The sequence below is a fragment of the Epinephelus fuscoguttatus genome, linkage group LG8, assembly GCF_011397635.1.
Source record: "Epinephelus fuscoguttatus linkage group LG8, E.fuscoguttatus.final_Chr_v1".
NCBI classification, from domain to species: Eukaryota; Metazoa; Chordata; class Actinopteri; order Perciformes; family Serranidae; genus Epinephelus; species Epinephelus fuscoguttatus.
The window spans coordinates 12,951,529-12,977,871 of NC_064759.1; the positions used below are offsets into that span (position 1 = coordinate 12,951,529).

The window sequence follows — 26,343 nt, forward strand, 5'->3', positions numbered from 1 at the left end:
GTAGTCCACAGGCTTGGGCTGATTCCAGGTCACAATATCCTCCTTTCCCTTATAAGACAGCTTGTAAAATGGATCCTGTTTCTGTTCAATACATAGGTCTTAAATTAGACCTCTTTGCAAACTGTGCCAAATTAAATAAACACAAGCCTTAAAATCTCAATAAAGTCACATAAGAGCTAAATCACACTATTTTTATATCTTTTTTTTTCTCTTTTCTACAAGATTAACCACAACAAAATGAACAAACATGCAGACATAAAGGTAAGTCTTTTTCTAGTCATGAGTTCCTTTATTCAGTGCACACCAGTTTGTGTTGTACAGTGAACATCATGGGGTGCTATTCTTTAGTTAAACGCAGGAAAACCCTGACCCAGTCTCTCAGTGAACATTCGTAGCTTCTGGAAATGTTCAAGTGTATTTCCTGGAACCCAAGAAGAGCATCCTACAGACACTGAAAAACAGAGATAAAAATATCTTAACACACTACGTAATGTTATGATTTTGTACACATCATTGAAATTGAGAACCTCATTTTAAAGGAGCAGTGTGTAAGCTTTAGGGGGATTTAGTGGCATCTAGTGGTGAGAATTGAAAAGTGCAACCACCTGAAACTTCTCCCGGTTAGAATTCCTTTAGTGCTAAATGTTCAGGAGGTTTTAACCAGGAGCCAAATAATGCGCAGAGGTTTCTTCCTCTTAAAAACAAATGGAACAGGTAATTAAACCGGTAAAAACTCTGAATAAATAAGTTTCAAGTTAAAAATCAGAATTCCTTGGATGAGAAAGGTCACCAGCCCAGCACCTGCCAGTGGGTGCTCACCTTATTTCTGATCCAGACGTTCAGGAGGTTTTCACCTAAGCTGAATTACCCGCCATGGTCTCCTCCTCTCCAAAATAAACGTACCCGGTGATGTAAACCAGTAAAAACACTGAATGAAGCAGTTGGATGTTAGAGTTTGTCCGACACTGTTCCACACGTCAGAGACTGCCCGAGCCTAGCACCTGCTGATGTGTCTGACAACTTCAGACGTTGAGGAGGTTTTCTCCGCAAGACGAATTATCCGCAGAGGTCTCTTCCTCTCCAAAACAAACAAACCAGGTGATTTAAAGTTGTTTTTCTGATGCTGTTTGTCACAGAGGGACTGCTAACTATAGTGGCTGTCTAGAGCCAGTGTTCGGTTTGTCCGTTCTGGGCTACTGTAGAAACACGGCAGTGCAACACTGCGGACTTTGTGGACGACCCGCTCCCTATGTAGATATAAACGTCTCATTCTAATGTAACGAAAACACAGCGATTCGTATTTTCAGGTGACTACACACTAAAGAAAACATACTTATTATATTATATTGCATTTCTGCCAACGTATCCCCCTAAATCCTACACACTGGACCTTCAAACAGTATAAAACCTAAATTGTATTACATCAATTAGAAAGAGTGTGCTAAAGTACATAAGTGGTTGTTTGTTGTCATATGAGACAAGACTTATACTTGCCAATGCTTTGCCAGCACCGCCGATCAAACACTCCATTCCCGATGTAATAAAAGCTGGTTGAAATTACACTATAGGTGCCAACAGAGAAAAGGGGGAAAATCAATGTTTGACCACTTGATCCACTCTCACTTTCAGTCCTTCAGTCCAGGATCTCCTTGATGCACCAGCAACAGAGAAGGAAATACAGGCACTCCTTAACTGACTGGATGAAACTGTAGGCGAAGTTTCCTCCCAGGAAGTTCTTGCCTCTTCCCAGACCCATGGCCAGTTCCCTCAGGTGCTGTCCCAGAGAGGAGGAGGGCATGGCCTGGGGAAGAGGACGCTGGGGATGCATGGCTGCGGAGAGGGAAAACGAAGCAGAGGCAACAACGAGGGCAGTCGATGAGAAGAAATAGGAGGTGAGGTCTGACAAATTGGATCAGACTGGGCCAGTGCAACAGCTGAGGTCTGCTCCGTATTCCTGGCACAGATAGCTCCTCTACTTATAACCTCCTATACGAGCTGCGGGCCATTCACATCCTGCTTTTTCTCGACTGTTCCCTGCTTTCAAACATCCGCTGATTGATTAAAGGCCTTGTTTACCTTTGCTGCGCACTGCTCCCCTCTGTTGTATAGCACCCCACACACAGGCTCTCCCTATGCTCTAATAATCCCTGAATCAGCCCCCTGCTGTTCACAAACAAGAGAGTTCCAGTAGCTCCAACACAACTCCCACTGCAACCCACTCTTTGTTCAGGACACTGTGTGACAGGTGATAATACCTTCCAGCAGTGTGCGCTCTGTTCTTTCATTTTCATCAAAGTTTTTAGGTGTACTTTGATAGAAGGATGAGTCGGATCTTAAAAAGCCTATCCAACAAAGTGATAAACACTCAGTGAACACACACACAAATTTATCATATCAAAAGCCAAACTCACAAAGAGAGATGAATGATATATGTATTTATATATGCAATCTATATTTTCAGATACAGGTGTAAACAGAAATGTTTCCCTAAAAACAAAACAAAAAAAAAGGTATTAAAACAGAAACATATAAAGTAAAAATCAATATCTGTGCACACTATCTGAAAGTAACCTTTGGCTTTCACAAATTAAAAGTACAACAGCATCATTAACACTATCACCACCACCGACAACGACAAACAACACTTTTCTTTGAAAGGATTTTTCATGCAACAAAGGCATCTGTGATGAATGATAACACGGGACTGGTTCACTAATGATGCAGAGGGTCAGGTGGGTCTGTTTCAGAGCACACACAAACGCATACAGAACTTAAAGGGATGTTTCAGAATTTTTCAAGTGGAGTTGTATGCGGTACTTATCAATAGAGAGTATATTACACACACTTATATTACATACACTTGATGTCAGTCAGCATGTCCTTAGTTCAGAAAAGCAGGCTGGAGTCTGACATAAAAGCTAAGCAAGCTACTGCTGTGAAGGAGTCTGCAACAAAACGAATTTTAGCATCTTAAAGAAAGTCCAACCTAAAAAATATCATCATCAGTTTAAGTGTATGCTATATTTGTAATATTGTCACTGCTTAACCTTGAAGTCAGACAGTGATTTCCAACAGGAAAATGAAGCCGTTACATCGCTCTCTTCCAAGCCAGACTCCATTGAGAAAAACAGTGATTTAACATCGCTGTACACAGGAGCTGCTGATCTACCACTGCCTTGAAGAGTTATTTTGTTTGTCTTATTGTGTGACTTTGGCGGTTAAAACGGTTACTTTGGATTCACCAAAGATGCACCGTAACACAAACTAATTAACTGAATGAAGCAGCTTTAAACAAGCAGCTCCTGTATTCAGCAGGCTTAAATTACTATTTTTGTCAAGGGAGTCTGGTGGCTTTGCCAAGAGCAGAGATGGGGAACTGAAGCTGCCTCCCGATCACAACAGGCTGTCTGACAGAAAGGTAAAGCAGTGAAAATACACTTTATACAGTGTCCACTTAAAGTGATAGTGATGTTTTTTAGGTAGGACTTTTTTTTTTTTTTTTTAGGTACCTAAAATACGTTTTGTTGCTAACCTCCACCCACAGCAGTACATTGCTTAGCTTAGCTTCTCCAACTGACTTCTGCTGTACCCCATACAACCCCATTTCAAAAAATCTGAACTATCCCTTTAAAGCTCCAGGTTCCCACCTGACCTACAAACACCTGAACAGGCAGAATGTGAGCGTCTGACTGACCCAGCTGTCACTCTGGCATGTTTGTGCATGTTAGATTACATATGAACCCACTTCAGGGTCTAAAGACTAGTTGACAGTTAAGGTTTAGGCTGAAACGTCCCTTCTCGTATTTCAAGAGTTTGGCCTTGATGTATCTTTGACAAGTTCAACTGATTTACAAAGAGCTACCTCAGTGCTGTGGAGTTTGTGTTACTGATCAAATGAGTCATTAAAGATACAACAATGGAAACAATAATCCAATCCTAAAATGACCGCTCAAATGTTATTTACAGATGGTCAGGAAATACCCCCTCCCAATGGTGACATCAAGTATCTGTGACTATAAGCTGAATGCAAGAATGTGCATCCGAGGAGATTGCCATCACTGGATCTGTTCGCGTGTGTTTATTGGAGTGTCATTTTTGCAAGTCTTTGTTTAACTGAGAGGCTTGTGTAAGATTCTCCTGTAGTCCACTACATTTGAATTAAGTACATAAGGTGACTGCATTGAAGTGATGTGACTGCATTGAAGAAACAAGGCACAATTAAAAACATATATATATATATATATAAAAAAACATCATGAACTGAGGGAGGAGGAAGAGGAAAGGAGAAACAATAGCATGAACTTCTCCTCCCGAGATCCTCAAAAGTTTGTGAAAACAGCACACTGAGGAGCAACATTTGGCTTTAACATTAGCAATGCTCCAAAAACATTTATGTCCTTATGTTCAGCTACCCCCGAACCATTTCTTTTTTTCTTTTTTTAAAGGACATTATTCCCTCAAGTGATTAAAAAATAAAGCAACATCACAATACACATAATTACCTAACCATTACGATGACATATTTTGCATCATTTTTGCAGAGGGGAATTCATCGCGCTCAGACTGTTCAACATTTCTCATTGGCCGTAGTTTAAAGGGGTCTTCTTTACCTGCTTTCCTTTGCTTTCAGTCAGAATCCTCTTTAAAGATATAACCCATAGATTGTCAGTGCAAACACATGCTAAGGAAAAGCATCAGGTCTATGCCTCTCAACATATACCTGTATCTGTGTTTGTGGGTGACATCAATGAACTTTAAAAATCTCCTTTTTGTTGATGTAGTCAGGCACAATCACCTAGATCCTTCTCCCCTCTAAAACAGGCCCGTTTCATTATGCAATCCAAGTCTAAACTTGCACCCAATGTTGTAAGCACACAAAACAGATAACCGCTGATAATCGTCATGGCTTTCTCTGCTGTTAGCGACCGAGTTCATGATCTTTGGCATGACAGGTGGTGCGGGCCGTGCGTGGTGTAAAGGTGTATGTGCATCTGTGTTTACGGAGGGATTAGGGAGATACAGCTGTTTAGATCCTCCTGAATTCAGAGTGTCCGACAAGTAATGAATCCCGAGATAACAGAAAAAAAGAGAACATCATCATTGGCATAGCAGTCCCCAAGTTTTGCATACAGGCTTTCATCATCACCAGGTATCACTCCAAGGGTCAAAGTTCAACCGTCCTCAAAAGGGGAGTGGTCGGGGGTAGGGTGGCCCTCCTGATTAGATTGGAAGCAAACACATTTATGCATATTCACCAGGCAGATTTTTTTGTTTGTTTCCAAAGTCAGGTTTGCTGCTTAAGTGCTCCAGTGACACTTGAAGGGGAGAGTTTATGTTCGAGCCCGGTTCAGTCTGTGATACAAAGAACAATCGCCATCCAGTCTGTGATTTGCCTGATATGCTCCAGCAACAGTGTGAGGAGGGAAATCAGCTCCCCGTAAGAAATGACACATGCTTACAAGCACTGCAAATCTTATTTCCGAGTCCCATGTATGCTCCTTTCTTCACTTTTCAGTTCCACATTTCTTTTTGTACAAGGATTCATGTATTAGTAAAGTGTCCATTTTTTTTAATTTTTCATAAATCGCATGTTAAGGTTGTTTTTTTTTCTTGTAACAAAAGAAAAAAAAAAAAAAAAGCATTTATTTTCTGCCCCGTTCTGAAAGGGCTCCTCCCTGGTTCACAGTAGGCTGTTGAGAAATTGCAGCAGTGCTTCTCCGTTGTGGAGGGATGCACCTGATAGTTTTGGAAGAGGGGGTGGTCGAAGACTGCAGGTCACAGTTTGGCTTTCAGAAAGGACAGAAATATGTGGCATCAGCAGCAAGTGAATGATTTTATAGAGAAACTACTGATTTTTCTTTCTTTTTTTGGCTTTCTTTGCAAATGGTGTGTGTGCATATGGGATCTTGTATATGTATGTGTGCATGGTAAGTGTAGTGTTGCTGTGTGTATTATAGCATAATGCAAGTGTGTTTGTCTTGTGTTGAATTGCTGCAGGAGTGTGTGTGTGTGTATTTGGTGGAGTATTTCATTGGCGTGTGTGACGTCAGGCCCTGCGCTCTACTGGCTGTTGCAGACACACTTCGCTACCAGCTGATACGATGGGGAGTCTGTTGTCCATGTGGTAACTGATCAGGTGACTCACGCTTTCAAACCGATGGTCTTTTGTACGGACCTGAAAGACAAAGGAAAAGGTATTAAAGTAAAGTTTAAAGGGCTGTGTGAGACAGTTATTTTTATTCTGTAGCTTCTCTCCTAGTGTTTCTTAAGTATTCAAATCCAGAAATTGAAATTTTGGTTGTAGTGTGTATGTTTTAGTTTAAAAATGTTATTTTCCCAAGCCCTTCTAGAAACGTTGTCCCATGTGACCTGATGTAGGCTTCTGCATGGAAAAGTTGCTACACATACACCCACATTTGTCACATTAGTTCGGTTCCAAAAGTCACCCAATAACACGAACAAACTATCGAGTTGGCTGACCAGCAACCCCTGTGTGCTGTGAGGTCAAATCAGTGTTTTTGTCAAAGGAGTCTGGTGGCTTTGAGGAGGCCGATTGAACAGCTTCAGTTCTCTGTCGGAAAGGGCTGTCTGACGGCAAAGTAAAAGTGGTAAAAATAATCTAAATATGGCATACACTGAAACTAATACTGATTTTTTTTTTTTCAGTTGGTCCTCGTTCAAGCGGCAAAATATGCATGGCTGCTGCCCTTGTCCACCGCCACCAGACACCTTTGACAAAAACAGGAATTTTATCTCACAGAACACAAGGAGTTGGGAACTGACCGCTTCCTTTGATTGCTAAGTTAGTTTGTGTTTTTGTGTGACGTTCAAAACCGAACTAACGTGACATCCGAAGCAGTAAGCTACATTATTTAGCTTTTGTGTCCCGGTAGTCCTGTCTGCTTCCCCAAACGGGGACTGTGCTGATTGCCACCTACTGAAGAGTAATACACTGGCTATGGGTCTATGAATGTAATACAGTATAGTGAGCCCCAGTACGTCTTCACCAGGTTAAATAAAAGTTGATTAATAATTATAAAACAGCACCATCTTCTTCCTCCGAGCTCAAAACTTCAAAGCTAACACTTTCCTCGCTCTCCATGCTTACACTGTCAGTGAACTGCATGTGTGGGGGCTGAGGGAGAGAAGGGCATAAGCGCTGTAACCTACACCTTTGTGCTAACGGCTGAGTGGGAGTTTCCATTTGAAAAACACAGAAAAGAATGCAAATGGACCTGCCTTTTAAATTCATACACACCTATACAGCCATGTGTTGGGAAAACATGACTTAAAGGTGCTGTATGAAATTCTATAGGAAGATAGCTGATTGTTGAGTATCATTCCCAAGTCAAATACTTTGGGTTGGTGACTCGGAGTGAGACTCAACAATCAGCTACCTTTCTAAAGAGTTACAGATATCAGATATAGCACCTTTAAAAATAGCCAAAGCCCATTCATGCCTCTTCCTCCCCTTTGTAATCTCTCTTGGCCTTATGATTTTCCCCTCTCGCCCTGACTCACCACTCCTTCTGGATCAACTAGTAGCAGGTGTTTGGGCTGACCGCCCTGCTGTCCGGTGAGGACGTACTGCCCGGGCGTGGTCCCGGACTCTCGCACCAGGAAGTCCCCGTCACGGGTCAGCAGCCTCTCCGCTTCCCTGCGACTTAAGCTACCGTGGAACCAGGCCTCGCACTGCAGCTGCTGCACCAGAGGGGGCGCTGCTGTCGCTGAGCTCGGGCCACCGTGCCCAGACACTCCCAGGGCATCATCAAACGGCTCTTGAAAAATAAACACACATATATTTGTATTATTGTGTTTCTCTGTTGAAAACCTCACGCGCATGTCTATATAGGAAAATGATTTTTTTTTATTTAGAGCCAAAATGACTGAGCCTTATCCAAGTGAGCCACATGAATTGACAGTTGCGTGCTGCACACTGATAGAGGACTGTGTCTTTAAAGTGAAAGGCTTTACGCAGTCAACCAATCATGTTACATAAAATGCCCCCTGTAATGGACAAAGGCACTCTAATTCCCTTATCTTCCTCCAAGGCTGCCTTCTGCGGGCAGCTCCACTCTTCAATTAGCTCGTCATATGGAATGTACAGTACACACTACTCTGCTCATCCCCTCAGTCAATAATTAACCCTTATTCTGTCCACACGGTAAAATAACTGCACATTTGCTTTGGCAGTAATCCTGGTCATTTTGATTACACACATCTTGTCATTTAGAGAAATTATGCAATCACCTTTTCCAGTTATTTAGAGGATTAGTTATGTGCACTACTTGTGTGTTTTTTAGACAGCAGTCCCTTTAGCTTGATTTATTAATATGATATTCCCAACACAACGCAAGGAGACAGGGTGAGGCACTCACTCATGTCAAAAGCATCTCTGTGAGCATTTCCATTAGCTGCAACTGGGGGGCGGGGTTTGTCCACATTGACGTATGAAGGGTCATCAAACAGTTCCCGTCCCCCTTCTTTGGCACCCACTGGAAAAAAATGCAGACATCAGTGACCTTGGCACATCTTCCTGTTCCTATCAGCACATGAAATGGTATTTAAACCAGCCATGAGTAGAGATGGAGTGTGACTGAATTGTGACAACCTTCCACAGATTTACAGTGACTAACAGAGGTGCAGACAGAGAGGCAGGCTGAGACTCACCTGGTAGAGGCGGCAGAGGCTGCTTGTGAATGTCATTCTGGCCTGGCTGTCCATACGGCTGCAAACACAGAGACATACAAACAAATAATGAGTCACAGTCACATGTGCGTTCTCTTGTGTATGTACACAAATGGATTCCTATTAAAAGGGTTACACAAAAGGTCAATGATGATTTGTCTATGACAAACCGAGCAATTCCAACTGGGTTACTACTGCCTTTTAATTGTCTCCGCCCACAACTACGAAATTCTGAAATGCTCTCTAGAGCTGTGAAATTCCTTACAAGTGTATCATCTCTTAACTGCAGCATGAGCAGTGTTTGGACGTGTTGAAGCATGAGTATCTCATCCTCCTGTTGTGTTTGTGTGCATTTTTCTCACCAGCGTGGCACCTGGGCGGGTCCTCATGTCAATCAGTCCACCAGGGGGAGGCTGTTTTCCAGGAAAATTATTATAGTACGGGACGTCAGGAGGTGGAGCAGCCTCATCGTCTTCTTCCTCCCATGCAGAGCCGTCAAACGGAGCCATTCTGAGAGGAAAAGGAGAGATATAAAGGCAGAAACAGAATATGGGTGAAAAAATACAAACATAGGCTCGTGTTTTGGGCTCATGCGAGGGACATTTTTCACATTTACCTGTCATGAGGTGTGACCAGTTTAGGGGGATTCTTTAGGTACTGTTTAAAGCGCAGTTCAAAGGCCTGGCCAATAGTGCTGATGACTTCCTGGGCTAAACCCTCTGAACACTCCAGGATGTGACATGCTGAAAGAGAAAAAGGCACAAATGACTAATAAGGAAGCTGCAGTGACATGTACTCAAATTAAATGTGCACTCACGCAGACAAATATATGCTCTGCTAATGGATGCAAAGAAACATTGCATGTATTTCACTTAACACACTCTAGTTTTCTCTATTAAGGGGACCTACTATGCTTTTTTCTTTATTTCCTGTCATATGTTAAAATGTTGGTTTTCCATCCTAAACATGGCCAAAATTTTAAATAATGAGATAAATGAATGTGAAAGTAATCCCTATGAGCAAAAACCTCAGGCTTTACAAGTTCTGAACTCTACTTTCGAGACAAGCTGACGCCAGCTCTTGAAGGATTTCTTTACATGTTTACATTAGCCCACACTGCTACATGTAGCTACATGGTAACAACAGGGAAAAAGGTAATCGTGGCTGCTTGTGTTGTTAATTTCTCCCCAATTTCAGATCATATTCCTGCTGGAACATGTGCAGGTGAGTTGATTTTGGTTTAGTGTCTTTTATTGGTGATCTTTCACGGTAGAAAGCGCCACTATTTTCCATTACAGTAATTCTGCGGCTACAATGATAGTGCAGAGACACAGTAGCCCTTTTACACTGCCAGATTTTCAGCGAATGTTGGGCCATTTTGCCGGCAAGCTGCGAGCGTTTAGATACACAGAGCCGGATTGGCAAGATGATCTGAGGTGCCCAATTTTCCGCCTCGTAGGGTAGTCATATTGGTGGAACCCTTTAGTTTAAAACGACCAAGGCGGCCTTCTGCAACGGGAGGGGCTGTTGATGATGGCGCACGTGTGAGCCACTGGTGGTGGATAAAAAGGAAACAGCTGATAGTAGGAAGCAGCTAGTAGCAAGAGGGAAACGCAAACCTGACAGACACTATAAAGATGAGCAACTGGGGAGACAAGGAATTGCATGCCCTCCTTGTCTTTGCAAACGAAGAGGCCATTAACCGTCAGATGACGGGAACGGTGAAGGATGGGCCAACTTACGAGAGAATCGCCGAAGGACTGACTAGCTGCAGCATCACAAGCTGAGCTACACGTTTTGTTACTTGCTCACACCCCCATTGCCCAAAAAAGACGCATTCTGTATAAACAAAAGTAGGTAGGCGACATTTTGCCGATTTTGTTTTTATACAGCCAATGCTGAAAAAAGACTGATTGGGCTTCTCTGCAAATTTGCACAATTCCTATTTAAAAAGGGCTAGAGATACAGAGAACCCGTACACGTTAACCAATCAGAGCAGACTGGACTTTTTCGGGAGGGTTGCTTAAAGTAAAAGGCCCTAAAACAGAGCGTTTCAGTGTTACAGCACAGAAAGTATGTGGACATTTTTTTGAACATTAAACCATGTTCCTGTAGAAACCTTAAATACAAGTACAATCCTGAGGGCAAAAATGAGCATAACAGGTCCGATTATAATTGCAGAATTACAAACAGAAAACATGAATAATATTTAAAGTGGTGTTACTTTTTAGTAGGAGCTTGTAATGTAATCCTAATCCCATTTTCACTATTTTTTTTTCAGTTGCTTTTGCGAGCTCTGTGAGAGCAAAACTGAGAATCCTGCTTTTTCCCACCACTGCTTGGAAAATCAAGCCACATGTTCACATATTTATCACATAAGTGCGAACAAAGCATTATTCGCCAAACAATTAAAAGCAGTGCTGTTACTTGCTATGCCTACTTAGTGGTAAATGTTCTGTTTCTTCCTTCGCTCTGCACAGTGGGCCTGTAATGTCTCAGCTCCAGTGGGCGGTGTGTCAAATTCAAAGGAGAGCACCAAAATGAATAGAGCCATATCATTTATTTAATAGGATTCATTTATATTTCAATAAAAATGTCTTGCTCTTATTTATTTACAGTATTTGCTGTTTCACCACCCAGTGGGACTGAATGTAGAGAGAATCTGCAACACATGTACCACAGGATCAAAGTCAGAGTTCTGCACAACATCACTTCAATATGATTTTTTAAAAGTGTGGACTTTGTCAGATTCTGCCTGAGTGAAAATGTCTCTTAGCTGTTTCTGCTCACCTCTCTGGTTGACTGGATCTTTGGCCACATATGCTACGTACTCAGCCGTATCCTGAGGGAGACAGGGTAAGACAGTTAGGGGAGGAGGGGGAAGGGGGGGGGGAATTGATAGGAAGAAAAAGTGAAGGGCAGGTTTAGGATAGAAAGACTGAAAAGAACAAGGAGGAACAGACAAAGCAAAAGCTGTAGTCTTTAAGTCACAACAGGAGTTAAAAACACACACTGAGCTGAAAGAGAAACGACAGGAAGTAACAAGATCGAGCTCAGACGAGAAGGACTGCAAACCCGGCGAGGCAGTAATGGAGTGAGTGGCATTCATAGGAACAGACAATGACAGAAGACAGGAAGGAAGGATATGCAGACTGAAGAAAGATGGAAAAAGGCCAGAGTGAGATCTGAGCTGAGAGAGAGGGGGAGTGACTCACTGGGTCTCCTCCAGAGGCGAAGGAGATGGACTGCATGTGATGATTGGCGATTATCTGTGGAGAAAAAGAAAGAGAGGGAGGAGAGGGAGACAGAAGGAGAGCACGTGGGTGACATGAAGTATGTGGGAAGTGAGATGAAAGCATGTGGATGGAGAGACAAATGTGGAATCATTACTGAGAAAAGTGCTTTTTCCCCTCCACTGAGCGGCATCAACTACAGCCGAGATAAAAACTAAGTGGGACAATGGATGGAACACCTTTTTAACAGTCTGCTACAACCGCCCGCGCTGGATCAATAACACCATCAACACTTGCTAATGCCCTGTGCACAATGTGTGGTCTATATCTGAGGCTTTATTTGTGAATGGATATATGCACGGGGCATGTCTCTCTGCTCTGCGTGTTAATGTGGGTGCACTGCGTCGTTGTGTACCATCTCCCCAAAGAAATAAACATCATTCAGCAGCTATTAACTCATAGGAGGAGGATCGCATCCTGCCCTGTGGCGATGTAGAAATGAAGACGATGGTTAGGAGTGATTTGCGCTGCATCCAGAATAAATGAGGCAAACAAAGTGGAGGCTCTAAATTTATCTGGGCATCCCCAAAAGGTCACAATGCACAGTGCACTGATGATCAAATTATCAAAATAAAACCTTGTGTTCGGTGGTGGTTTATTGAAACATTTCCTTGGTGTCAAAGTCAATTTAAAGTGTATTTTTTTTTTTTTTTTCTTAAACATCATTTAGGTTCAACCTTCTGTGAAATTTCAGCCAACTAAAATCTGATTATGTCATTAATTAGAGCATGAAAGCAGTGGGAATTATTTTCATGCATCTTTTAAAACAAACCCTCGACAATCAGGGTTCCTACAGCTTATGGCAAGTTAGATTTAAGACTTTTTAAACTGTCACTCTGAATGCAATTTGAAACCAAATGTTACCATGACATCCATTCATTTTCTTTAATTGCTTGTCTTGTTGGAGGTCATGGAGCCTATCCCAGCTGACACTGGGCGAGAGGCAGGGTACACCCTGGACAGTTCGCCAGACCATCACTGGGCTGACACATAGAGACAGACAACCATTCACACTCACATTCACACCTACAGCCAATTTAGAGTCACCAATTAACCTGCATGTCTTTGGACTGTGGGAGGAAGCCGGAGCACCTGGAGAAAACCCACGCTGACAAAGGGGCGAACATGCAAACTCCACACAGAATGGCTCCCCCACCCCAAGGTTCGTACCAGGAACCCTCTTGCTGTGTGGCAACAATGCACATCCCCATGCTGTCCAGGGCAACAGGGGGATGTGCATGTTGCCCTAGCTAGCAATAGGCTAGCTAGCAGCCAGTGAATCCTTTGCTCTGAGCATCCTGACCTGAAACAAAATATGAGTGTAGCTGGTTCCTTTATCCTGATCTGCAAGATTTAATGTGAGAGGCACTCTCTAAATTACTTAAAAAAAAAAAATATGTTACCAATTATTTTGAGATTTTATTGCGACTCATTAATAATATTAATAAAATCCTCAAATGTCTTAGCGTTTTTAAGACTTTTAAAAGAATGATTTACAATATTTAAGTACCAATTAAGGCCTTATTTCTTAGATAATGAATTCACTGTCTTTTAAGACTTTTTAAGGATCAATAACAACGTATTTTACAAACTTAAACTTGTCTTTGAAAGACAAATATAAAATGTTAAAAATGACAAAAAATGGGAATGCTACTTTTTTACATTGGAATTGCCATTCTAAAGTTGATCTTGAAAAAACATGTCTGCATAATCCTTAAATCCACATCAAATCCCTCAAGCAGAGAGATCCTCAGGTTTACTCTGCTCCAGTAAACTGCACAGGCTAAGTGCACTGTGGATACCAAACATACCTCTGGCTACAACAGGGCTCTGACAATCAGATGCATCTCTGACTCACAGTCAAATCTCTAGCGGTCAGGGACAAATCTCCCAAACACTGACAGAGTTTTTTTGAGGAAAAATAAACACACAGGTGCTTCCAGAGCGAGCTGGTTTCAGTCTAACCTGTTTGCAGTCGGAGGCCAGCAGGTTGAGGCTGCTGGTCGAGATGGTGAGGCTGATTGTCATGCCGGCAAACTGCAGGTTACTCTTCCCCAGGATGGACGTCATACAGCGAGAGGAGGGCTGTGAGGGACGGGGATGCAGTCCATGAGTTACAAACAAACAAGGTGCACAAACAGAAAACAACAGGCCACGTTTTTTTTTTTTTTTTTTCACTTCAACAAGGCACGATAGTCCATTGAGTCCTCCCTGACTGTGCATGAGCCTGTGGGCGTATGTGTGGAAATGCCTGTGTGTGTGGGAGTGGAAGAACAGCTGCAATTGTGAAAGTGATCCTGTCTCCAAGGCCAACTGTGACCAATGGGGAGCAGACAGGACAGTTCACATACTGAAGGCTGGGCCAAGAGCATCAGGCAGGCCACGCCAGCACTATAGTGCCAGCCTGTTTATCCCAATCCTCCTCCTGTTCTCATGGCTTTCATCCATGTCTGCTTCAGAATATTTGGCGTGTGCTGTGAGAAAAACAGCATCAGGGCAGGATGCACACGCTCAGCCACATTAACCTCAGTCCAGCCAAATCAGAGAGACTAGACTAGTTTAATCTATTCTAGTTTACATCCTATAGCTGTGCTTTGTCTGGTATGCCAGACATTCCTTGGTCAAACCCTGCTACGGCAACAGGCTGCTGGATTTAGCCACCTGTTTTACAAAGTGTTTGGGTGGATGTTTTTAGTTTTACAGAAATACTGTGCGCAGACACACGCAGTCTTTACACAGCAGACTGACGGCTGTGTCTGCTCATCTGTAGTGCTTCTCTGGCCCGACGCTGGCTCCACACAAGCTACTACTCCACCTCTCCAGCCTCCCTTGTGACAAGAGGGCGGGAAAAGGGAGACCAGAGAGTGATTGGTAATTACCTGCGAGTAGCCCGCTAACCACAGAAGTGTACAATCAGCCTAAATCAAGATCTGCGCGTGTGTTTGAGGGAGAGTGTGTGACTGAATAGCCAACTGACCACAGAGTGGACAATCAAGCTAAATCTAGCTCTTATCCAGAAAACCCTCCCCTCTGCTGCCCACTTAAGCTGTATAAATAAATAATGTCCTGTAAGGGTGTGTGCTCGTGTGCGTGCTGTGTACCTTTCTCCTGCGCTGGGCTCCTTTGGCTCCGGGCACGGCCTCGCACACCACAGAGATGGCCTCCCTGAAACATCGACAACATGCACGCGGTGCAACAGCACGGCATTAACCCTTGCACCTTCCCGGACTCACAATTATGTAGCAGCGGGTGATCGAATTTATCGTCCCTGAACTGTGCTCGTCTTTACCACGGAGACAAACATCACTACGGAAACCAGAAGGAAACCACCAGGATTCCAGGACGTTCTAATTTAGGGTCTGAGAGAGCTGCAGGCGTGTATACACACACATGCACACATGAGCTGATGCAGTCTGACACTAACTCAGAGAGAAACAAGCTAGTGAAAGAAAGAGAACAGAAGCGGGACAGAAAGGGAGCAGGCAGACAAAGAAATATGTGAGAGGTGAGCTGTGTTTCTCTATGTCTGGCCACACTTTTATTACCTCGCCCCCCCTGTGCAAAGGAGAAATTAAAGCAACACTATGCAAGAATCAGTATTTTTTAAATTTGACATCACTACATTCACTGTTGTAAATACAGGGTGGCAAGCTGTTTATACCATCCTGACAGAAGCCGTAGTGAGCTATCCCACAGCTAACAGGAAAACGACAGTCCGACAGCAGAGTGTACAACCCTGCCAATGTTGTCTGTGAAAGTTTGCAACGTAGGCGGTAACACTATTGGCATCATCTCTGTCTGGAAAAGTCTCATGAACAGCTGTGCACGAGCATTTGCTGACAAGTTGAAGGATTTGTACCCAGCAAATATGACATCAAAGAACCACGTCCACTCATAGAGTAGAGTAACGTTACAAGACTGCATAGTTTTATTTACTGTGACATCAGAAGACATTAAAGGAATAACAAAAAGAATGACATGAAGAATGACAGCTCCCGTTTTCATTTTCAGTCCATATACATAGTGTGCTAAGAGTTTAAATGTGACTTTTGGTGTCTGGAAAAACTACAAAACTCTGTGAGGCTGGGATGACGCCAATAGGGTTACAGCCTACATCAAAAACGTTCATGCATAACATTGGCTGGGATGTACACCTTGCTGTCGGTAGGGCTGCCCCTTGAACGGAGGAGATTCAAATCGTCCGTCGGGGACCCCTCAGTCGACCGAAGTTGCTTCAAGTCCAGCAGTTGTATTTCTGGGGACGTTTTGGCCCCCAGATTTTGCTACTCTTGACTTTCATGCTACTCTTTGGTACAGACAGCTGTGGACGTGATGCAGCGGCACAGAGGAGGAGAATCTTTCCACTGTAAGGCTCCAAGATAACATTATCTTCCCTCTACTGCTTAGAAGTGGTGAATTAACAGCTCACAGATACTTAATACGACACAGTCTCTGGCTTTTGTTTGATATCTAGTGTTGGCACAAAATGTTGTTGCACATTTCCGATCAGTTATTAGGGCTTATTAGCATGTTTACTATATTACATGAATGCCGCTGTCACACTGAACGTCCCGCTGAGTTCATTCATAAGGAAAAGGAAAGGAAAAAAACAAAAATCATAACACCGAATTATCAAATATTCGTAATTAACAGCCAAATCTGATTTGGCTGACATAATTCTTAGTCAGGTACAGCTCTAGCTGTTGTTCTAGTTGTCGTTTTCCCATGAGGCATGAGACAGATCACTACCACTATTGTAACATGATATTGTTCCGGATTCAGCCATGCCACGAAATCTCTGATATATAGCCAATTTTCATTGAATTTGCACTTCCCTGTGTCCTTCAGGGTACAGTGACAGCTAGCTAGCAGACAGTGGATCATCTGTTCTGGGAGGAAATAAAATGAGTGTTGTTGGTTCCACTATGCTGATCTGCATGATGTTAACACGGGTAAATTATCTTGTAAAAATTACCAATTAATTTGAGATTTTATAATGTAACACCAGGAAAAACGATCCATAAACTCCCAAGCATTTTTATGACTTTTGAAAGGTATCTTAATACCAATGGAGGCCTTATTTTTAGATTAATGTATTCCAAGACTTTTTAAGGATCAGTGGGAACCCTTTCTTTTCCAACTTTATTGAGACAGCTACACAACATGTACACAACAAATTCACCAGAGGCAGGGGGGCGAAAGGTTGTAATAAAAAAGATAAAAAGAGCTAGCTTTTTCTTTTTCTTATAGCTAGCTGGAACTGTGTGCACCATAGTGCTCGAGATCCTACCCACTTGCCAAAGTTGCATAGTACAAAAACAGGCATTCAAGCCATGAAGTGGGAATGAAAGAGGCGCTATTCTTCCTGTTGCAAGTCAGTGTACCATCTGAATGATGTTAAAGCTGCTACTTTCAGAAAAAAAGTTGCATACTGTTGCTTTAAATGACAGAAATAGGAAGCAAGCGGCTCATATTCAGTGTGTAATCTCACCTGGTGACCTGAGTTCTGGTGTTGAAGTCCAGCGCTCGCATTGACTGTAGCACCTCCACGCAGCCCATGTACTGCTCAGGAAACAGGAAGGCAACACATTAGCATCAGACATTTCCTGCATCACAGTCCCTTTGGACAGATGGAGCACAACAGATGAAAGAAAGCCTCTCCTTGTGTCTGTGTCAGTTTCTAAAAATGTGAGAGCAGGGTGTATATGTGCAAAGAAACTCACTGGAAAGAGAGATGTGTAATTATGTATTTTAGCTGGGGGTTAGTGAGAGTGTGCCAGTCCCTTACCCGTACACTGTAGGAAACACCGGTGGTGCTGACCACACTGTCGGAGTGCAGCCAGCCGCGGGTGGGCTTGTTGACAAAGGAGCCATGGCGCGTCCACTCATCTCCTCCCAGCTGCCCTCCTTCCACCCGTGCCCTTCTGGCCGCCACTCCCAGCCGGTTCATGTCCTGCAGAGGAGGTCGGGGAGGGGGAGAAGGAGCGGTTAAAGGGGGAATGGGGTGATGAAACGGAGGGGAGGAGCTAGAGCTGCTCCGGTCGTCCCCGGAGGACTCAACAGGCGCTTGAGGCTGCTGCGGCCTGCTTGAGGCCTTGAGTCCTGGGAGAAGGGTGGCAGAGACGCCCAGGCGAAGGGATCCCATCCTGGGGAAGAAGGAGCAGAGGGTGGTGGGGCTGTTCTCAGCCGGGCGGGGAGAAGAGGGGGGCAAGATGGGAGTGAGAGACGAGGAGGAGAGAGAAGAAGGTAAACCAGGGGAGGGAGTGAGCGGGGTGGCAGGACTGGAAGGAGGGAACGGTGATGGATTGGAGTTTGTTTCATCAGTTGAGCTCAGCGATTCACTCCGAAAGTGGGTGTACTTGGTTTTTGGGACAAGCTCCATAATGAATCTGCAGCGTCAGTTTTTATATCCGCACAAGTCCACACAGGCTCTAGTGATTCAATCAAAGTCTCTTTGTCTCAGTATTCAAAGTTTTTCTCTAAAAGGACACACAGCCATCTGTCTGTCTCCCTCAGCGTAAGAGCCGCATCCATCTGTCTGGTTGTCTGTCCTCCGCTCATCACCAGGCGGCCGAAACCAAACTGCTTTACAAACGGCTTTACCCACAATGAAAGCAGAATGAGGAGAGGCGCAGAGGAAAAGTGGGGTGTCCCAGTTAATGTTGGAATGCAGATGAAAAAAGTTTGTTAGTAGTGCACCAGTGCGGATCATGTTGTCATCAGTTCACTTTTAAATCTGCATCAGTGTTCATTGTGTTCCCAGGGACTGATGATGACGACACGATCTTAGCTCTCCAGAAAGTGTTCATCTTGGTGTTTTTGCCATAATGTAAAACAATATCTGTGAGTATCTTCTCCCAACTTAATAGCCTCTCAGTGAGGGCCGGTTATCCAGCTGTCGGCAGCACCATGGAGAATCAACACAAGTGATTGTCTCTCAACGCCCCCCTCGCATATGCGTCCTACTGCACTGAGGGGTGCATTCTTGTATGTGATGTGTTTACATGCGTGTGAGGCAGTATAAACCTTCCCTGCCCACAATGCTTCTTAGATTATCAGTGTAAATGTGTGTTGGTGCGCGCACACGCGTGCATGTGTGAAGCGGCTCCCCTTGGCAGCTCTATCCTGCTTGACACGGGCCCATAAAAATCCTATTAGCAGCCAACGAGGGGATCGCAAGGGGGGCTGCACGCACGAGCACGGCAGCAACACACACACACACACACACACACACACAATGCACGGCTCCAATTGGTCGATACTACAGTGAGCACCTGCAGAGCTCAATGAAGCCCAGAACTGCTAAAGAAGAGAGAGGAGGCTTACTGACGTATGGCTAGTATCCAACGTAGCACGCTTCCTTTAACACCTACTTCTCAAGGGCATCGTACTCTCAAATCTTTCAGCGGATTCCTCTTTTACTCCCTCTCTCTCTTCCTCCAAATGGTTTCATGTCCTCTCTGAATGGCCCTCGCTCTCTCCCTCCCTTCTTCCTCCTCTTCTCTCCTCTTCCAGATCACTTCTGGCACAGCCTCGTTCCCTTTCTCTGCACTCTTTCCTCCCTTCTCTCTGTCTCCTCTCTTCTCTTGGAAGCCCTCTCTCTTCCTCCACACAATATAGTCTGCCAATCTCTGTCTCTCCAATGCCTCCGCCCTCTCCCGCGCCACCACTTCCTCTCTCCTCTTCCAGATGATCTCTCGCTCCCCCTCACCCCCTCCCTCGTCTGCTCTCCCGTTCTCCAGGCTGTCCTGTTTAACAGTCCCCTTGTCTAATATATTAATGGTGATCCCTGTCTTTCTGCCTCTCTAACTTTGATATTAGGGATGGCTAGAGGCTAGGCATGGTCACCTATTTAGACACCAGTTGAAAAACAGAAAGAAAAAAAAAGTTAAGACTGGGCCGGCAGAGTTGGGGCCCGTTCCTGACTGAAGTTCCTGATATGGCTAAAACAAGCGAGGCTGCCTTGGTTCAAGTGTGTTCTGGCCGCCTCGGTTAGGATGTTTTTTTCTGGAGCACCATTAGATAGTGGTAGGTTAAGTCTGAGATGTTGTCTACGTCTGGTACAGTGACACACACTGCAGTAGCACGGTGGTGATGTAACACCAGAGAATGTAGGTCATTGGCTGATGACGACTACCGGTGGGCTTGTTGTGATGGTAATGAGACCTGATTTGTCCGGTTTGAACTCCCAGCCCAGGGTTCCCTGAATGGTGCTGGAGGCTCATCAGAGTTGAACGTGAACTCGCTCACCCAGCTGGAAATGCTCAATTAAAACGGCACTCTGTTGTTAAGCTGATCTCTCTGTGCACCTCTCTTCTCACCCTGTTACTTTATTTTTGCCAGGTTCAAATAACAAAGCCCAGATTATAGTCAGTTACCTGAGAGAAGAGCGTTGACACAGCCCCATATGATATGAACAAGCCAAGGGTTACACTCTGGAACTGCTTCCTTCCTTATCTAAGGCAGGGCTTGTCAAGCAGCAGGTTAGCTCTCAGTTCGATTACAAACTACTGTACAGCCGCCACACAACATCTCACATTCTGCATAGTCCAACCTAGAAGGCAAACAACAGTCTGTTTACGGTAACAGTCTCTCGCAGAGTCCCACAAACAAAACAGTCGGCAGCAGTTTGACCTCAGGAGGAGGCAAGGCTACACCTACAGTCCTGCAGCAAGCTGGCTGGCCTACACCTCAGTGCTGTTCAGGCACTAGTCATATTTACAATCTCTTGACCTTTACTCCCTTGAAGGAGAACAAGGTTTAAACACTCCTTGCTCAGACAACTTACACAACGCTGTAATTTTGGCACCGATGTCTCAGTGACTCCAAGTGGGAAGGTTGATTTTTCCACACACTAACATTTTAAGACTTAACTGAGTCTGAAATACAGCGGACCAGCTTGTAGTGGGCGCTGGACGCATGGCAAAGGAACAGTCGCCTACACCAGTCTAGCACCACAGAGGGATTGTCTAGCAATTCTAGCTAGTCATCCATCTGGTCTTGGCCAAAAAGCACCATGGAGGATCCAGTCACACTCTCACACTGCCAGACAGGCTGGGATGATCTCCAGAAAGCTGTAAAGAAGTATGGCTGGAAAAGTCACAAAAGACACGCGGTATTTGGACAATCAAGAGCATGCAGAACAAACACAACAGTCAGTCACACCCCTAGTAAAAACCAGAAATTAGCCTAAAGAGGGAATTAGCACTTTAAAAAAAGGCAAAAGATCCAACAGAAATGGACAATAGAGGGGGAAAATCCAGGTGTGTTCCCATACACTGAGACACTGGTCTAAAAGCAGAATTAACCCTCGCCTTGCCCGAGGATGTTTTAGTGCACAGAACACAGTGTAGGTCAGGTCAGGTGACTGCAGAGGAAATGACCCTCTACATGAGGAGAAATCCTGAGTCACCTACACAGACGGAAAAAGGAACAGACTGTCACAAACACAGCACACCTAATGATCGGTGATTAGTGGCCCCGGGGCCAAGCAGCTGCACAGAGTGATATGTACAAGTGAATCCAGTCTGATAATCTAATTTATCCAGCCATTCCTGATAATGGCACATCAGCTTGACTGATGAAGATGGTAGTTGCCGTTGACAAAAGGTGAGATCAGGACAAGCCGAGCTGGGCTGAATCGCAGACTACTACACAGAATGGGGAGGGGGAGACAGGTGACCTGAAACAACCCTGATTCTCGGAGTCTCCCCGAGCTCCGCATAGACAAAGACTGTCTAGTAAAGAAAGAGAACAATCCCGTCTGAGGATGAAAGTCTTAAAAACTGCACACAACCTTGGACTTATCAATTCCACTGCCTCTTATCTACTAAATATATACAATTACCTAATGGAAAAGCACCAGTTTTAAAAGATAAGACAAGAAAAAGGAACTTTACATCTTGTTCAGTCTGCAGCTGCTGCCCGTTGCTATGGCAACAGACATTAAAAGAGATGCCTGCGGAGGATATATACTGAGAAGTCCCGACAACCGCAGAAATCTTCAGACAAAGAGATAACTGCTTTGTCAAATCACAAGACAGCAATTAGTTGCTGCATCAAAGGCTCCACTTTTGAGCTTTTTCTTTTTTTTCAGCCAACAGGAGGAAAAAACTAAAGCATCCTAGAAAGATCAATAGGTTTCAGGAAATGATCAAAGTTTGACCGGCGTCGCGCCAGCCATAAAACCCAATCAATGTTGACATCCCATGTCGGCTGCATGCACTGACTCCAACTAGGGCATGTGAAACTGTATGATATTATTTCAAAAGGACAACAATCACGTTCCTAATAACAGTATAAACAACAACAACTACACTGAGCATTCACTTCTAAAGGACAACACTGATGTTTAGAAAAGTTGCATAAAAACAACCTGAATATTCTGTGCAGCAGCTAACAAATGATTGTATAACATCCTGCAGAGTATGCTCTTAGAGAATAGAAAATCAGAAGTCACAAAGAGAGTCTATCTTTACAAAAAACAAACAAAAAAAAGTCACTGAAATTGTTCTGTATAAAGTGAGTCTGATCAATTTCCCTAAGAGTTCTTTCTTTGTTTTCATGAATGGCAAAGCATTAATAGTTCCTCTCTTTTGTTTTTTGGTTTTAAAAAGCATACAGTTGATAATCCACTGTGAATCATCTAAAGCTGGGCTCCATATTCACATGAGAACCACATTAATGTTTAAACAGCCTCTGACTGTCCGGTCATCCGTCCTCTCCTTCCTCTTTCTGGCTCTCCGTCCGTCCACTCCCTGAAAAACGTGCTTCTCCTCTGATCCGCTCTTCCGCTCGATTAATTCACAAAGTCACTGCCGGCAGCTTCTCTCCATCTATCCTCTCCTCCGTTTGGCTGCCTCCTCTTCTCTTTACTTCTCCTCCTCCTCTCTCTCTCTCTCTTTCTCTCTCAGCAGATGGTGAAATGGCAGTGCTGCCAGGATGGACAATGGCACTCCTTCATTGTGCGCCTCTTCTCCCCTCACGTCTGTCTCTCATTCCCACTTTCCTTTCACCTCTGTCTGTTAGAGGGACGGGCACGCTGTCTGTCCTCCCCTCCTCCCAGTCTGGGTGGGTGAAGCTGCCTCCCATTCTCTCTCTTACCGTCTCTTTCTCTCTATCTCACACACACACACGCACACACACACACTCACTCATGGCTGCTGCCTCTGCCCTCCCCACCTCCCTTTCTCCCATCCTACCTCCTTCCTGTTTCCTCCCCTTCCCCCCACCTCTCTGCAGCCTCACTCATTTAGCAGTGTACATGTGTATGCACAGCAAGATGCTGCGCTCCTGCACATTAATGCACACACTCCAAAGGGAGATGGAGATGTGGGAGAAGGGAGGGGGGGGGGGGGGGGAGAGAGAAAGTGGGGGAGAAATGTATGTTTGTATGTGCATGTGTTTGGGGGGGGGGGGGGGGTTTGTCCATGTTGGCTATTCAAGTCTCCTCCCTTATTCATGTTTGGTAACCTGAGAAACAGAGTGAAAGAGGGAGAGAAAGAGCGACAGGGAGGATGGAGAGGGTTCACCCTCCCTCTACAGACTGTGCAGAGTGTGACACGAGGTCACTCTGTATAACCTTGATGAAAGTGGACAAATTAAAATTAAAATAATATTAAAAAGATTTTCATTCACATGGTAAACATCCCCTACGTTACTACACGACTAGAGCTCTCTAGGGGGAAAGAGGACAGGTTATTACCAGACAAGCACAATAACAACCGAGTAGAGGCAAACGGAAAGCAGAGATCCCACAGATAGGTCCCGAAATTCAAGCGTATCTGATGAGAAGGCAGTGTTGCGGAAAGCAGAAGGAACCACCCAAAGAGTGACACGGGGACACGGCAGAGTGGATATAGCAAGGAGTCCTCAAATGACACCCCAATATACAGTTCCCTGCAGTACTACGTTTGACCACTACACCGGCAGACAACTGCAGAGAGCTGGGGTGTCATTTGAGGTAAAACCCATCACCGTACACCACACAGTGATGGGTATCATAGTGATTGTTGAGGACAACCACCCCTCCACCCTGTAGCCTGCACCATGCCTATAACTAGTGAAACACATGACACACTGTGGCTCAGGGCTGACAAAAATATATAATTTTTTTTTCCTTTAAGAATTGTATTTTTGTTGGTGAATCATTTATGAGCTATCCTGAGTTTATGTTAAAAATGCTCACTCAGTTGACAGTTTATTAGCTGCACCCAACTCAGACTAATGCAGTCTGCAACAATCCTGCAAACTGCAGCTGCTGAACAGACCATTAGGCTCAATCAACACTTCTTTAAAACAGTCCTAACAAACACTGAACACCACAACCTTAATGAAGGTAGGATTTAATGCAGGACTCTTGTATTGGACTGCATTCGTTTTAACTAGGTGTACTTAAAGGAGCAGTGTGTAAGATTTAGGGGGATTAAATGGCATCTTACACTGAGGGCCGCAGATTGCAACCAGCTAAAACTTCTTCCGTCCGGATAGAATTCTTTCAGTGTTCTTTGTTGAGGAGATTTTTATTGGGAGCCGAATTATCCGCAGAAGTCTCTCCCTCTCAAAAACAAACAGACCAGGTGATTTAAACCAGTAAAAATACGTAATAAAGCTGTTTCATGCTACAAATCAGTGTTTCTTCAACGCTGTTTGGCATGTCAGAGACATACCACAAGCCTAACGCCTGCTATTGTGTGCTCACCTTTTTTCTCTGATAACTTAAGAATGAGATGTTCAGGAGGTTTTTACTAGGAGCCTAATTATCCACAGAGGTCTCTATCTCTCAAAAACAAACAGACCAAGTGATTTAAACCAGTAAAAATACGTAATAAAGCTGTTTCATGCTACAAATCAGTGTTTCTTCAATGCTGTTTGGCATGTCAGAGACGTACCACAAGCCTAGCACTTGCTAATGTATGCTCACCTTGCTTCTCTGATAACTTAAGAACGAGATGTTCAGGAGATTTTTACCGGGAGCCAAATAATCCGCAGAGGTCTCTATCTCTCAAAAACAAACAGACAGGTGATTTAAACCAGTAAAAGAGCGTAATAAAGCTGTTTCACACTAGAATTCAGTGTTTCTTCAGTGCTGTTTGGTATGTCAGAGACGTACGACTAGCCTAGCACCTGCTAATGTGTGCTCACCTTTTTTCTCTGATAACTTCAGTTCGAGACGTTCACGAGATTTTTACCGGGAGCTGAATTATCCGCAGAGGTCTCTACCTCTCAAAAACAAACGGACCAGGTGATTTAAACCAGTAAAAACACTGCATAAAGCAGTTTCAGGTTGAAGTGTTTTCACAACACTGCTTGTCGTGGAGGGGCTGCTAGCCCAAAATCTTGGGGCCTTCTCTACAGCCAGTGTTTGGTTTGCCACTCTGGGCCACTGTAGAAACATGGTGGACTCAGTGGACGAGGACCTGCTCCTATGTAGATATAAACATTCTAAGGTAACAAAAACAAATCTTTTTATTTTATTTTAAACTAAACATACTTATTGTCTAATATTCCATTTATGCCAGTATATACCCCAAAATCCTACACACTGGACCTTTAATAAACTGGCAACTGAGTGTTGTTAAGAATAACTCACTCAACCCGCAATAAATTTAAATAAGCAGGGCTGCACAATTACTCATGCATGATTACATTCTGTGACTAGTTTCCAGTTTCACACGACTGTAAATACTGGCATCCTCGCTATATTTAAATATTCATTTTAGACTGTTGCTGCAGGGGGGAAAACTTTACAATAAGATGCCAAATGTGTTGTAGAAACAGTTTGCTTTCTCAAATCATCTGCAGGGGATCATACTGTATACTTACACTTTATACTATAGTGTGCTTTGTTCAGAATCCGTTGAATAATGGTCCTGTTTTCTGCCACTGCTGAGAAACTCATCTAAATGGGTCACACAAAGCTCCACTTTCTCATTTCAAAGTCTTAAACTTCGCTATGTAATAGAGCTGAATTATAATAAATTGAGAATAGAAATGTAGGGAACATCTCGAGGAGACTTTGTTCCATGATATATTAGAAATGAGTCAGACTATATTCTGTGAATTATGACACCCCTACTAAAAACTGCAGTCACTATATCTAGAAAACTGATTTAGAGCATTTTTGGGTGTAATCCTGCAGCCCTAAATTTATAATTCATTAACTATAAGACCAATATTTAACACGACTGAAGATAAATTGACCAAATGATTACTTCCAGGAGGGTTTACTTAGTTTTATCTTACCATTAAACCTCTCATAAATCTTGAAATACCATTATTACCACTGATTTACATATTTGACATTAGAGTTTTGACCTTTCAATTCGCCATTATGTTGTCGTGAGTAGAATCAGCGCCTTTG

The 26,343-nt window shown here is 43.8% G+C and overlaps 2 protein-coding genes across 4 annotated transcripts in view; both read right to left on the minus strand.

Annotated features, from left to right (window-relative positions):
• Positions 1 to 493: 493 nt before the first annotated feature.
• On the minus strand, positions 494 to 2,273 carry LOC125892595 (lens epithelial protein). The gene has a single exon (XM_049582611.1). The coding sequence runs from the start codon at positions 1,826 to 1,828 to the stop codon at positions 1,634 to 1,636; it is 195 nt and encodes a 64-aa protein (XP_049438568.1). The 5' UTR covers positions 1,829 to 2,273; the 3' UTR covers positions 494 to 1,633.
• Positions 2,274 to 2,420: 147 nt separating this feature from the next.
• Positions 2,421 to 26,343, minus strand: part of shc1 (SHC (Src homology 2 domain containing) transforming protein 1) — a 32,732-nt gene continuing 8,809 nt past the window's right edge. For 2 of the 3 annotated variants that reach the window (XM_049582609.1, XM_049582610.1), the window contains 12 exons: positions 17,770 to 17,934; positions 17,473 to 17,543; positions 15,083 to 15,146; positions 13,947 to 14,066; positions 11,904 to 11,957; positions 11,479 to 11,530; positions 9,305 to 9,431; positions 9,051 to 9,198; positions 8,671 to 8,728; positions 8,379 to 8,495; positions 7,522 to 7,778; positions 2,421 to 6,175 (listed from right to left, as the gene is read on the minus strand). In XM_049582609.1, the coding sequence (XP_049438566.1) occupies positions 6,047 to 6,175; positions 7,522 to 7,778; positions 8,379 to 8,495; positions 8,671 to 8,728; positions 9,051 to 9,198; positions 9,305 to 9,431; positions 11,479 to 11,530; positions 11,904 to 11,957; positions 13,947 to 14,066; positions 15,083 to 15,146; positions 17,473 to 17,543; positions 17,770 to 17,934 (1,362 nt within the window). In that variant the 3' untranslated portion in view covers positions 2,421 to 6,046. Of the gene's footprint in view, positions 6,176 to 7,521; positions 7,779 to 8,378; positions 8,496 to 8,670; positions 8,729 to 9,050; positions 9,199 to 9,304; positions 9,432 to 11,478; positions 11,531 to 11,903; positions 11,958 to 13,946; positions 14,067 to 15,082; positions 15,147 to 17,472; positions 17,544 to 17,769; positions 23,129 to 26,343 lie in introns of those variants that run through there. The other variant, XM_049582608.1, reaches the window with a different exon arrangement.